This window comes from Hypanus sabinus, chromosome 1, assembly GCF_030144855.1.
Source record: "Hypanus sabinus isolate sHypSab1 chromosome 1, sHypSab1.hap1, whole genome shotgun sequence".
Classification (NCBI taxonomy): domain Eukaryota; kingdom Metazoa; phylum Chordata; class Chondrichthyes; order Myliobatiformes; family Dasyatidae; genus Hypanus; species Hypanus sabinus.
Window position 1 is genome coordinate 42,078,662 of NC_082706.1, and position 12,982 is coordinate 42,091,643.

Consider the following 12,982-nt stretch of genomic DNA (forward strand, 5'->3'; position numbering starts at 1 on the left):
CCAACCTGGACTTCCTTCTGCAAATAAATATTGCAATCCATTAATAGGCACCCCAGAAACGGGGGTAAGGAGAAGGGAATGGCAGGCAGTTGTGAAGGGGATGCGAACAGGCCCCTCGCACAGTGAGAGAAAGGTGCTCTCAATCCTCACTGGCTCCTCTATGGGAGAGAATCTTTCAACCCTTACCGGGGGGGGGGGGCAGGTGAGGAGGAGATGGTGATTCAGTTCATTCCTAAAGCCCTGGGATGGGTAGTCCTGGTTGAGGTGGGAAGGTGAGGGTACAGCATGAGGAATGGTTGGTTACAGCTTGGCTCTGAATGTGAGAGAGCGAGTGAGTGAGTGAAAGTGAGTGAATATGAGAGCCAGTGAGTGAGTGAGTTTGTGAGAGTGAGTGAGTGAGTGAGTTTGTGAGAGTGAGTGAGTTTGTGTGTGAGTGAGTGAGTGAGTAGGAGAGAGTGAGTGAGTAGGAGAGAGTGAGTGAGTAGGAGAGAGTGAGTGAGTAGGAGAGAGTGAGTGAGTAGGAGAGAGTGAGTGAGTAGGAGAGAGTGAGTGAGTAGGAGAGAGTGAGTGAGTAGGAGAGAGTGAGTGAGTGAGTGAGGAGAGTGAGTGAGTGAGGAGAGTGAGTGAGGAGAGTGTGAGTGAGGAGAGTGTGAGTGAATGAGAGTGAGTGAATGAGAGTGAGTGAATGAGAGTGAGTGAATGAGAGTGTGAATGAGAGTGAGTGAATGAGAGTGAGTGAATGAGAGTGAGTGAATGAGAGTGAGTGAATGAGAGTGAGTGAATGAGAGTGAGTGAATGAGAGTGAGTGAATGAGAGTGAGTGAGTGAGTGAATAGGAGAGTGAGTGAGTATGAGAGAGTGAGTGAGTATGAGAGAGTGAGTGAGTATGAGAGAGTGAGTGAGTATGAGAGAGAGTGAGTAGGAGAGAGTGAGTGAGTAGGAGAGAGTGAGTGAGTAGGAGAGAGTGAGTGAGTAGGAGAGAGTGAGTGAGTAGGAGAGAGTGAGTGAGTAGGAGAGTGAGTGAGTATGAGAGAGTGAGTGAGTGAGAGTGAGTGAGTATGAGAGAGTGAGTGAATGAGTGAGTGAATGAGAGTGAGTGAGTGAGAGTGAGTGAGTATGAGAGAGTGAGTGAGTGAGAGTGAGTATGAGAGTGAGTGAGTGAGAGTGAGTGAGTATGAGAGAGTGAGTATGAGAGAGTGAGTATGAGAGAGTGAGTATGAGAGAGTGAGTGAGTAGGAGAGTGAGTGAGTAGGAGAGTGAGTGAGTAGGAGAGTGAGTGAGTAGGAGAGTGAGTGAGTGAATGAGAGTGAGTGAGTGAGTTTGTGAGTGAGAGAGTGAGTGAGTAGGAGAGTGAGTGAATGAGAGTGAGTGAGAGTGAGTGAGTGAGTGTGAGTGAGTATGAGAGAGTGAGTGAGTGAGTGAATGAGAGTGAGTGAGTGAATGAGAGTGAGTGAGTGAATGAGAGTGAGTGAGTGAGTGAATGAGAGTGAGTGAGTGAATGAGAGTGAGTGAGTGAATGAGAGTGAGTGAGTGAATGAGAGTGAGTGAGTTTGTGAGAGTGAGTGAGTTTGTGAGAGTGAGTGAGTTTGTGAGAGTGAGTGAGTTTGTGAGAGTGAGTGAGTTTGTGAGAGTGAGTGAGTGAGTGAGTGAGTGAGTGAGTGAGTGAGTGAGTGAGTGAGTGAGTGAGTGAGTGAGTGAGTGAGTGAGTGAGTGAGTGAGTGAGTGAGTGAGTGAGTGAGTGAGTGAGAGCGAGCACACGAGCGTAACTGAGCAGAGGTGGGCCTGTGTGAGCAGATGTGCATGAGAGATTGTGTGTGAGTGTGAGAGTCTTTAAGAATGAATTAGTGTGAGTGTGAGTGTGTGAGGGTGAGAGTGATGGCAACTGTATGTGAATGACACCCACTCTCTTACACAAACACACAGATTCTCTTACACACCCATCATCTCTCACTCAGAAACACAGCAACTCTCTCTCACACAGTCATTCAGCAAACATACTCTCATCTACACTAAACACACCACTTTCTATACACATCCAGTCGCTTGTGAACTGTCACTCACTCACACATGCTCACTCACTGAGACACATACAGTCCTCCCCTCCCACCATATACAGACAGACCATCTTGGTCTCTCTCTCTTACACACACACACACACACTCGCTATCTCTCTCTTACACACATCATCTCTCACACAAAAACACAGCCACTGTCAGAATCGTTCAGCAAATCTCACGCTCTCATCCACACACACCTCGCCACTGTCTGTACACACCCACTCATCCCAGCATTTGTGAATCGTCCACACTCTCGCTCATTCTCTAGTGAACAAAACACAAGTGTAGAGAACAAAAACTTATTCAGAGCTAATGGAAAGGAGGAATGTATTATTAGTACAAAACTGAACAGATGCTTCGGACCACGATATCTACATTAATCCCTTCTGCCTTAACCATGTCTACATTCCTCCATTCCCTGCACATCTATGTTCCTGTCCAAGAGCCCCTATCCTGTCTGCCTCCATCACCATTTCTGGCAGCACATTCCAAGCACCCAGCACTCTGTGTAAGAACACTTACCCTGCACGTCCCCATGGAATGTCTCCCTCACTTTGAGTGCACGTCCTCTAATATCAGACATTTTGGCCTTGGGGTAAAAGATACTGGAAGTCTACTCCGTCTATTCTCCTAATCTTACAGACCTTCGTCAGGCCTTCCCTCAGCCTCCAGAGAAACAACCCACGTTTGTCCGTAGCTCTGTCCCGTGTTAAGGAGGGAGTCAGAGGAGAATGTTTCAATATGACAGGTACTGCCCGACCAGCTGAGCTCTTCCAGTAATGTGTGTGTGTTGCACTGGATTTCCAGCTGAGCTGAGCTCTTCCAGCAGTGTATCTGTATTGCACTGGATTTCCAGCTGAGCTGAGCTCTTCCAGCAATGTATCTGTGTTGCACTGGATTTCCAGCTGAGCTGAGCTCTTCCAGCAATGTATCTGTGTTGCACTGGATTTCCAGCTGAGCTGAGCTCTTCCAGCAGTGTATCTGTGTTGCACTGGATTTCCAGCTGAGCTGAGCTCTTCCAGCAGTGTATCTGTATTGCACTGGATTTCCAGCTGAGCTGAGCTCTTCCAGCAATGTATCTGTGTTGCACTGGATTTCCAGCTGAGCTGAGCTCTTCTAGCAGTGTATCTGTGTTGCACTGGATTTCCAGCTGAGCTGAGCTCTTCCAGCAGTGTATCTGTGTTGCACTGGATTTCCAGCTGAGCTAAGCTCTTCCAGCAATGTATCTGTGTTGCACTGGATTTCCAGCTGAGCTGAGCTCTTCTAGCAGTGTATCTGTGTTGCACTGGATTTCCAGCTGAGCTGAGCTCTTCCAGCAGTGTATCTGTGTTGCACTGGATTTCCAGCTGAGCTAAGCTCTTCCAGCAGCGTGTGTGAGTTGCACTGGATTTCCAGCTGAGCTGAGCTCTTCCAGCAGTGTACATGTGTTGCACTGGATTTCCAGCTGAGCTGAGCTCTTCCAGCAGTGTACATGTGTTGCACTGGATTTCCAGCCGAGCTGAGCTCTTCCAGCAGTGTGTGTGAGTTGCACTGGATTTCCAGCTGAGCTGAGCTCTTCCAGCAGTGTGTGTGAGTTGCACTGGATTTCCAGCTGAGCTGAGCTCTTCCAGCAGTGTACATATGTTGCACTGGATTTCCAGCTGAGCTGAGCTGAGCTCTTCCAGCAGTGTACATGTGTTGCACTGGATTTCCAGCTGAGCTGAGCTCTTCCAGCAGCATGTGTGAGTTGCACTGGATTTCCATCTGAGCTGAGCTCTTCCAGCAGTGTGTGTGTGTGTTGCACTGGATTTCCAGCTGAGCTGAGCTCTTCCAGCAGTGTACATATGTTTCACTGGATTTCCAGCTGAGTTGAGCTCTTCCAGCAGCGTGTGTGTGTTGCACTGGATTTCCAGCATCTGCAGGATCTCCTGAGTTACAGAAACAAGCATTCCCCTCTATAGATGCTGCCCGACCTGCTGAGTTCCTTCAATACTGTGTGTATGCGCATGTGCGTGTGTTGCCCTGGATAAGCATCCAGATCCAGAGATTTTAAACCACGCAGGCATATTTGTACAAAGATGCTCTCCTCTCCTACGACCCCTTGCCCTGCCTCGTACAGTCACATCTGGGCTTTTGCACACTCACACCCACTCCAGCACACGGACGTTCTCCAAACATGCCGTCCTTCCCCATATCCACATATTCAATCACACACGTGCGCACTTGAGAGTGCTCGGTCTCCGAGGCACCTTCCCAGCACACAAGTACAGCTTTACAAAGTACAGACGGACTCTTGCCCTCGAAGGGAAGGGGTGTCTCATGAAGAACTTCACTCTGCCCCCGCATTCCATCCATCCAGAACAGCTCTAACCCCCCTCAATCTCCCAGATGCATTTTGTCAACAATGGGGCAGCCCCTACACTCCAGAACCAGTTTCCTGCCAATATGCTAGCATTGCCCCTGGCTGAATTCTCACACCCCACACTCTATAAGCCAAGGTAGAGGGATGGAGTAAGAGAGGTGGGTGACAAATAGTGTTTGGGAGGAAGGGTGTGCAGAGAGAATCCTTGCCTCCCCGACACACACACACACTCACTCACTGGAGGATGGGGGTCTCCCTCTCTCTCACACACACCCTCACTGGGAGACAGGTCTCTCTCACACACACTGACCCTCACCGGGGGATGGGGGTCTCCCTCCCTCTCACACACATCCTCACTGGAGAACAGGTCACACACACACACACATACAATCACTCAAGAACAGGTCACGGTCTCTCTCACACCCCCCCCCCCCCCCCACTGGAGAACAGGTCATACACACACACGCGCTCGCTCTCTCTCTCTCACTGGAGAACAGGTCACACACACATGCGCTCTCTCTCTCTCTCTCTCTCTCACTGGAGAACAGGACACACACTCTCTCTCTCTCTCTCACTGGAGGGCAGGTCACACACACACACACACACTCTCTCACTGGAGGGCAGGTCACTCACACACACTCTCTCTCTCTCACTGGAGGGCAGGTCACACACACACACACACACACACACACACACTCTCTCTCACTGGAGGGCAGGTCACTCACACACACACACACACACTCTCTCTCTCACTGGAGGGCAGGTCACTCACACACACACACTCTCTCTCTCTCTCTCACTGGAGAACAGGTCACTCTCACACACTCTCTCTCTCTCTCTCACTGGAGAACAGGTCACACACACACACACACACGCTCTCTCTCTCTCTCTGGAGAACAGGTCTCACACACACACTCTCTCTCACTGGAGAACAGGTCACACACACACACACACACACACACAAACACACGCTCTCTCTCTCTCTCTCTGGAGAACAGGTCTCACACACACACTCTCTCACTGGAGGACAGGTCACTCACACACACACACTCTCTCTCTCACTGGAGGGCAGGTCACTCACACACACACACTCTCTCTCTCTCTCTCACTGGAGAACAGGTCACTCTCACACACTCTCTCTCTCTCTCACTGGAGAACAGGTCACACACACACACACACGCTCTCTCTCTCTGGAGAACAGGTCTCACACACACACTCTCTCTCACTGGAGAACAGGTCACACAAACACACGCTCTCTCTCTCTCTCTGGAGAACAGGTCTCACACACACACTCTCTCACTGGAGGACAGGTCACTCACACTCTCACACTCTCTCTCTCTCTCTCTCACTGGAGAACAGGTCACACAAACACACGCTCTCTCTCTCTCTCTGGAGAACAGGTCTCACACACACACCTCTCTCTCACTGGAGAACAGGTCACACAAACACACACACGCTCTCTCTCTCTCTCTGGAGAACAGGTCTCACACACACACTCTCTCTCTCTGGAGAACAGGTCTCACACACACACACTCTCTCACTGGAGAACAGGTCTCACACACACACTCTCTCTCACTGGAGAACAGGTCACACACACACACACACACACACGCTCTCTCTCTCTCACTGGAGAACAGGTCACACAAACACACGCTCTCTCTCTCTCTCACTGGAGGGCAGGTCACTCACACACACACACACACACAACACACTCTCTCTCACTGGAGGGCAGGTCACTCACACACACACACACACACACACAAACACACGCTCTCTCTCTCTCTCTCACTGGAGGCAGGTCACTCACACACACACACACACACACACACTCTCTCTCACTGGAGGGCAGGTCACTCACACACACACACACACACACACACACGCTCTCTCTCTCTCTGGAGAACAGGTCTCACACACACACTCTCTCACTGGAGGGCAGGTCACTCACACACACACACACTCTCTGACCCTCACTGTCACACCCACACAACCCAACCCCCCCCCCGAGCAGTCAGCAAAGCGAGGCACCGTACAGGAAGCTCACACAGCGGCAGGAGACGGGTCAGACATGGGCTGGGGAGGTGTACGCAGGTGGAAAACAGGTGTATGGTAACGGGGAGGGTGGGGGTTGGTCTACTCCGGTGGGTGGTGAGGGAGCCAAAGACAGGCATGCATGTCGGGGCGGTGGGGGATATGGAGGGAGGGGAAGTCCTGGAGCAGCAGACAGGGGTAGACAGTCATGAGAGGGGGAATGTCTCAAAAGAAGGATGTCAGACACATGGGAAGGGGTAATGGGTTGGAAAAGGGGGTTTTAGAGAGGGGTAGGTTTTGGGAGGGAGGGGTGATAGCCACAGAGGGGACAAAGGTGCCTTTGGCCAGGAAACTCGGGGGCAGTAGGCAAGATGTATGTAAGGAAAGATGGGGGCCACCGACGTTGGGTACAGGAAGCTGCGTCATGAGGGAGGAAGGGAGTGTCCCAGGAGAGATGAGGGTAAGGTTTCTGCCCTGCCCCCAATTCCTCCGTCCGCAGAGCCAGGTCAGTCTGAAACATTGGCAGAATCTGAAGGCAGAAAGCAGCACAGAGAGCACCCCCCCACCCCCGCCTGCCACCAATCGTCCCTGCGGCCCAGTCTCCCTTTGCAATCGGCTCAGCCACCTCCCCCCCCAACATCGACTCGGGCCCCCTCTCTGACTGACACCCCCTCCCCGCCCCCCAGCAGACACAGCAGCGGGTGGGAGGGGAGGCTGTTAGAGGCATTCCCCCACCCCACCCAGTGAAACACCTTCCAGATGATGGCTAAGGTTTGCAGCCTCCAGGATGACCTCTACACTGGGGGGTGGGGGGGGGTGGGGGGGGGGTGGAGCTTGTCTCTCCATTCCTCTCCCTCACTTTCTCTACACTGGGGGGGGTGGTGGAGGGTGAGCTTGTCTCTCCATTCCTCTCCCTCACTTTCTCTACACTGGGGGGGGGGGTGAGCTTGTCTCTCCATTCCTCTCCCTCACTTTCTCTACACTGGGGGGGGGTGGTGGAGGGTGAGCTTGTCTCTCATTCCTCTCCCTCACTTTCTCTACACTGGGGGGGGGGGTGGTGGAGGGGTGAGCTTGTCTCTCCATTCCTCTCCCTCACTTTCTCTACACTCTTTCACTCAGTACACCCCTCCCCATCTGTCTCAATGAACCCTCCTCTCAAAAAAGTTGCCTCTGCTACCGACTCTCAATATCCTTCTCTCCCCTTCTCCCTCCCTCTGATCTCCCTCGAAACCTCTCCTTCTCTTTTTCTCGGCTTCCTTCTTCATCTTTTTTCATTCTTTCTCTCTCCCTCCCTTCCCCCCCTTTATCTTTCCGGTCTCTGTCTCCCATTACTTTCTCTATCTCTTTTTCCCTCTCTCTCCCTCCTTCTCTTTCTCCCTTCCTTCCCCACCTCCCCCCACACCAGCGGGCTGCCCAGACAACACCAGGCAGGCAACATGGAGACACGATGTACTGCATACAGGCCCGAGCGCAGGACACATGGAGAGCGACACACCTTCATGGACAGCAAGGGAGCCATCAGCGTTGACACAGGAGCGCTGGGGTCGACGGACACGAGAAACCAAGAGGGCAAGGCATAGGCAGGTGTGAGACCGGACAGGGAGAGGGGAAAGGGGGGGAGGGGAGAGGGGAAAGAAAAGGGGGAAAGGAGAGGGGCGAGAGGAGAGAGGGGAGAGGAGAGGGGGGAGAGGAGGGGGGGAGAGGAGGGGGGGAGAGGAGGGGGGGAGAGGAGGGGGGGGAGAGGAGGGGGGGAGAGGGGGGGTAGAGGGGGGTAGAGGAGGGGGGTAGAGGGGGGGTAGAGGGGGGGGTAGAGGGGGGGGTAGAGGGGGGGGTAGAGGGGGGTAGAGGAGGGGGGGAGGGGGGGAGGAGGGGGGGAGGAGGGGGGAGGGGGGGAGGAGGGGGGAGGGGGGGAGGAGGGGGGAGGGGGGGGAGGGGGGGGAGGAGGGGAGGAGGGGGGAGGGGGGGAGGGGGGGAGGAGGGGGGGAGGAGGGGGGAGGGGAGAGGAGGGGGAGAGGAGGAGGGGGAGAGTGGAAAGGGGGAGAGTGGAAAGGGGGAGAGTGGAAAGGGGGGAGAGTGGAAAGGGGGAGAGTGGAAAGGGGGAGAGTGGAAAGGGGGAGAGTGGAAAGGGGGAGAGTGGAAAGGGGGAGAGTGGAAAGGGGGGAGAGTGGAAAGGGGGAGAGTGGAAAGGGGGAGAGTGGAAAGGGGGAGAGTGGGAAAGGGGAGAGTGAAAGGGGAGAGTGAAAGGGGGAGAGTGGAAAGGGGGAGAGTGGAAAGGGGAGAGTGGAAAGGGGAGAGTGGAAAGGGGGAGAGTGGAAAGGGGAGAGTGGAAAGGGGAGAGTGGAAAGGGGGAGAGTGGAAAGGGGAGAGTGGAAAGGGGAGAGTGAAAGGGGTGAGTGGAAAGGGGAGAGTGGGAAAGGGGAGAGTGGAAAGGGGAGAGTGGAAAGGGGGAGAGTGGAAAGGGGAGAGTGGAAAGGGGAGAGTGGAAAGGGGAGAGTGAAAGGGGAGAGTGGAAAGGGGGAGAGTGAAAGGGGAGAGGGCAGGTGCGAGGAATTATAGGCGGTAGGCCTCTACACGGGAGGGGCAATTTGATCAGGTCAAGAGGTGTCTAGGAATTGCGGTCAAGGGGGCCCAAGGAGGAGGGGGGCTGAAGAACGGCTCATGGAGAAGGATCGAGAGAAAGATAGTGGGAGAGGGAGCACATGAGTGAAGTGGAGGTTGATCGAAGGAGTGGTTAAGGGCTTTCAGCGAGGCAAGCAGTGGCTGGGACTGGACATGAACAACACTCGGACTGACCTCTCGCTCTCGGCGCTGTCTTCGGCTCCACCATCGCCACCGGGAAGTTGCTCTCCTGCCGATCCCCCTCGCTGGCTGCTCTCCCCGGAGTCCCGAAAGGGACTGGCTGTCGTTCTGAGTTCGGCTGGTGCCGGATGTGTTAAACTGCGAGAGGAGAGACAGGGGGAGGGAGAGAGGGAGGGGGAGGGGGAGGGGGAGAGGGAGGGAGAGAGGGGGGAGGGAGAGAGGGAGAGAGGGGGAGGGAGAGAGGGGAGGGGGGAGGGGGAGGGGGGGGGGGAGGGGGAGGGGGAGGGGGAGGGGGAGGGGGGAGGGGGAGGGGGAGGGGGAGGGGGAGGGGGAGGGGGAGGGGGAGGGGGAGGGGGGAGGGGGAGGGGGAGGGGGGGAGGGGGAGGGGGAGGGAGAGGGAGGAGAGAGAGAGAGAGGGAGAGAGAGAGGGAGAGAGAGGGAGAGAGAGGGAGAGTGAGGGAGAGAGAGGGAGAGAGACAGACAGAGACAGGGAGGGAGAGAGACAGAGACGGAGAGACGGAGAGACGGAGAGACGGAGAGACGGAGAGACGGAGAGCCGGAGAGACGGAGAGGGGAGGAGGGGCGGAGAGGGGGAGAGGGGGAGAGGGGAGAGGGGGAGAGGGGGAGAGGGGGAGGTTAGTGCAGTCAAGACAGAATTGGCCTGTTTCTGCCCTCAGTAACCCCTCTCTCCAGTGTCCTGTGTCATTGACTATATCCCCACTGACGTTAATCCATTACTCCCTTACTCCAACCTGAGTGACCCCTCTCTCCGGTGCCCTGTGACGGTATCCCCACAGGCGTTAACCCAGCTCTCTCACAGTTCCTCAAAAACCCCTCTCCCTCAGCGTCATGTTACTGAATCATATCCCCAATGACATGAATCCAGCTCCCTCATGCATCCCCAACAACCCCTCTCCCCCAGTACCGTGTCACTGACTATATCCACACTGATATAAATCCAGCTCCCTCACACTGTCCGTCAGTGACCCTCTCCCCCAGCCCCCGTATCCCCAATGACATTAATTCTGCTCCCTTACTCCATCCCTCACTCCCCAGTGCCCTGTTCACTGACTACATCCCTATTGAGGCGAGGTTGTGCTGGGTTAATGATCGTCACGTGTACCAAGATCCAGTGAAAAGTTCGTCTTGCATACTGTTCATACTTTTCGGATCATTGAGGTTGTACATTGGGGTAGGAACAAGGGAAAACCTGTAACAGAATGCAGAGTGAAGTGTACGGGCTTCAGACCGAGTGCAGGGCAGGGAAACAGAAAGGTGCAAGATCAGAGTGAGGTAGATTGTCAGGTCACCTCCACTTTATCGTACTAGTGGACTGTTCAATATCCTGTAACATTGAGGTTGAACTGTCCTTGAGCCTGGTGGTATGTGCTTTCAGGCTTTTGTACCTCCTGACTGATTGGGGGGGGGGGGGGGGGGGGTGGATGGAGAGAGGAGAGAATGTCTGGGGTGGGTGAGGTCTTTGATTATGCTGGCTGCTTTGCTGAGGTAGTGAGAAACGTAGATAGAGTCCTTGGAGGGGAGGCTCCATGGTCACTGACCCGAGTCCCATGACTCTCAGACAGAAGTGCCTTCTATGGGGCAATGATGTGTTGGCGTGTGGGCCTAGTGGAGAAGACATCGGTCTAGTGATCTGAAGGTCACTGGTTCGAGCCTCAGCTGAGGCAGCGGTGTTTGTGTCCAAGGCACTTAACCACACATTGCTCTGCGACGACACCGGTGCCAAGCTGCTTGGGTCCTAGTGCCCTTCCCTTGGACAACATCGGTGGTGTGGAGAGGGGAAGGCTTGCAGCTTGGGCAACTGCCGGTCTCCCACACAACCCTGCCCAGGCCTGCGCCCTGGAAACCTTCCACGGTCTCACAAGACTAACGGATGCCTCTATATAGGGGCAATGATAAAAATTGATAAGGGTGGGCAAGCACGTGCCAAAGTTCATTCGCCTTCTGAGGAAGTAGAGGCATTGATGAGCTTTAATGGCCATGAGGTCTGTGCGTGGTTGGACCTAGATAGGCTAATGGTGACTGATGTTCGCCTTACCAACCTGAAGCTCTCAACCTCTACACTAATGATGCAAACACATGCACCACCCCTCTCCCTTCCTAAAGTCAATGCACGGCTCTTTTGTTGACATTGAGGGGGAAGTTCGTTGTCATGACATGTTACTCAGCTCTCCATCTCCTTGTAGTCTGACTCATTACTATTTGAGATGAGTGTAGAAGTTCGGGCAGAATGTGGCTGATCTATTTTGTGTACTTCTGATCGGTCCATTACAGTAAGGGTGAGGTTGCAGTAGAGGGGAGTTTCCCCAGGATGTTGCCTGGATTGGAAGATGGGAGAGATTGCCTTCCCTGGAGTGAAGGAGATTGATGAAGTGACCTGATAGAGTCCTACAGCACAGGATAAACGGGACTAGCTGTGATTGGTCAGCATGGACCAGAGGCTGTGTGACTCCCAAGGACAAGGTCCCGATACCTGAGCAGCTAGTGTAAGGTTGAAAATATCCCGACTGGCTACATCAGAATTTGAATGCAAGTGGCTCAGAGAGCAGTGGACTCAGCCCACCATCAGTAGTATCTACAGGAGCTGCTGCCTCAAGAAGGCAAAAAGTTTCAAAGTACTTTCAGAATACGTACATGCCGTCAGATGCTACCCTGAGATTCCAGAAAACGAGTTGTAGAGCTCTTGAAAGTGAGTCAATTGGTTGTGTTCAGTGATCAGTGTAGAGTTGAGGTGAGTGAAGTTATCTGCTCTGGTTCAGGAGCCTAATGGTTAAAGGGCAATAAATGCAATAAACTGAACCTGCTGGTGTGGGACCTAAGGCTTTTGTACCTCTTTCCTGATGGCAACAGTGAGAAGAGAGCATGGCCTGGGTGCTGGGAGTCCTAGACGATGGAAGCTGCTTTCCTGCGGTAACGCTCACTGTAGATGTGCTCAATGGTGGAGAGGGCTTTTCCTGTAATGGACTGGGTTGTATCCACCACTTTTTCCTAAATCTTTTCATTCTTGGGCATTGGTGTTTCAATACCAGGCCATGATGCAACCAGTCAGGATACACTGTGCATCTGTAGAAGTTTGTCAGAGATTTAGGTGACATGCCAATCTTCAAAGAAAGGAGAGGCGCTGTCTTGCTTTCTTTGAAATGGCACTAACTGGTCTCAGGACAGATCTTCTCATGTGATAAAGCCCAGCAATTTAAGGTGACTGACCCTCTCCACACTTACGCTTTAATCTAGTTTCATACTTACACTTTCAATTTTTACTTTACACTTTAATTTTGTTCTTACACTTTATTCTGCACTCTGTATTGATTTCCCTTGTTACCTCAACACACGGTGCAATGATTTGATCTCTCAGTGCCTTGCCAGGGAGAATAAATCATGGCACGTCGAACCCTGAATTCAGCCCTCCTCTTCTTAGTAACAAAGGGAGTATCATTTTCCAATCTTCCAGTACCTTCCTTGGAGTTTACCAGGTTAGGAAAATTTCTGTCAATGTGTCTACTACAGTTTCTACCATGTCGTTTTAGGACTATTGTATGGTTCCGTAGTACGATAAGTAAGACACTTGACCTCACAATCCCCTAGTTACGATCTTGCACCATATTGTCTGCCTGCACTGCACTTTCTCTTTAGCTGATACACTTTATTCTGCATTCTGTTATTGTTTTACCTTGTTCTACCTCGATGCACTGTGTAATGATTTGATCAGTATTTAAGACAATCTTTTCATTGTACCT

General features: G+C 53.0%; 1 protein-coding gene across 1 annotated transcript in view; it reads right to left on the reverse strand.

Annotated features, from left to right (window-relative positions):
• LOC132398299 (rho guanine nucleotide exchange factor 1-like) overlaps positions 1 to 12,982 on the reverse strand; it is a 100,776-nt gene that overhangs the window by 21,896 nt on the left and 65,898 nt on the right. Inside the window, exons 14-15 of the mRNA XM_059977551.1 lie at positions 9,222 to 9,364; positions 2,900 to 3,762 (exon numbers count right to left, since the gene is read on the reverse strand). Coding sequence (XP_059833534.1) covers positions 2,900 to 3,762; positions 9,222 to 9,364 — 1,006 coding nt within the window. The remainder of the gene's footprint in view (positions 1 to 2,899; positions 3,763 to 9,221; positions 9,365 to 12,982) is intronic.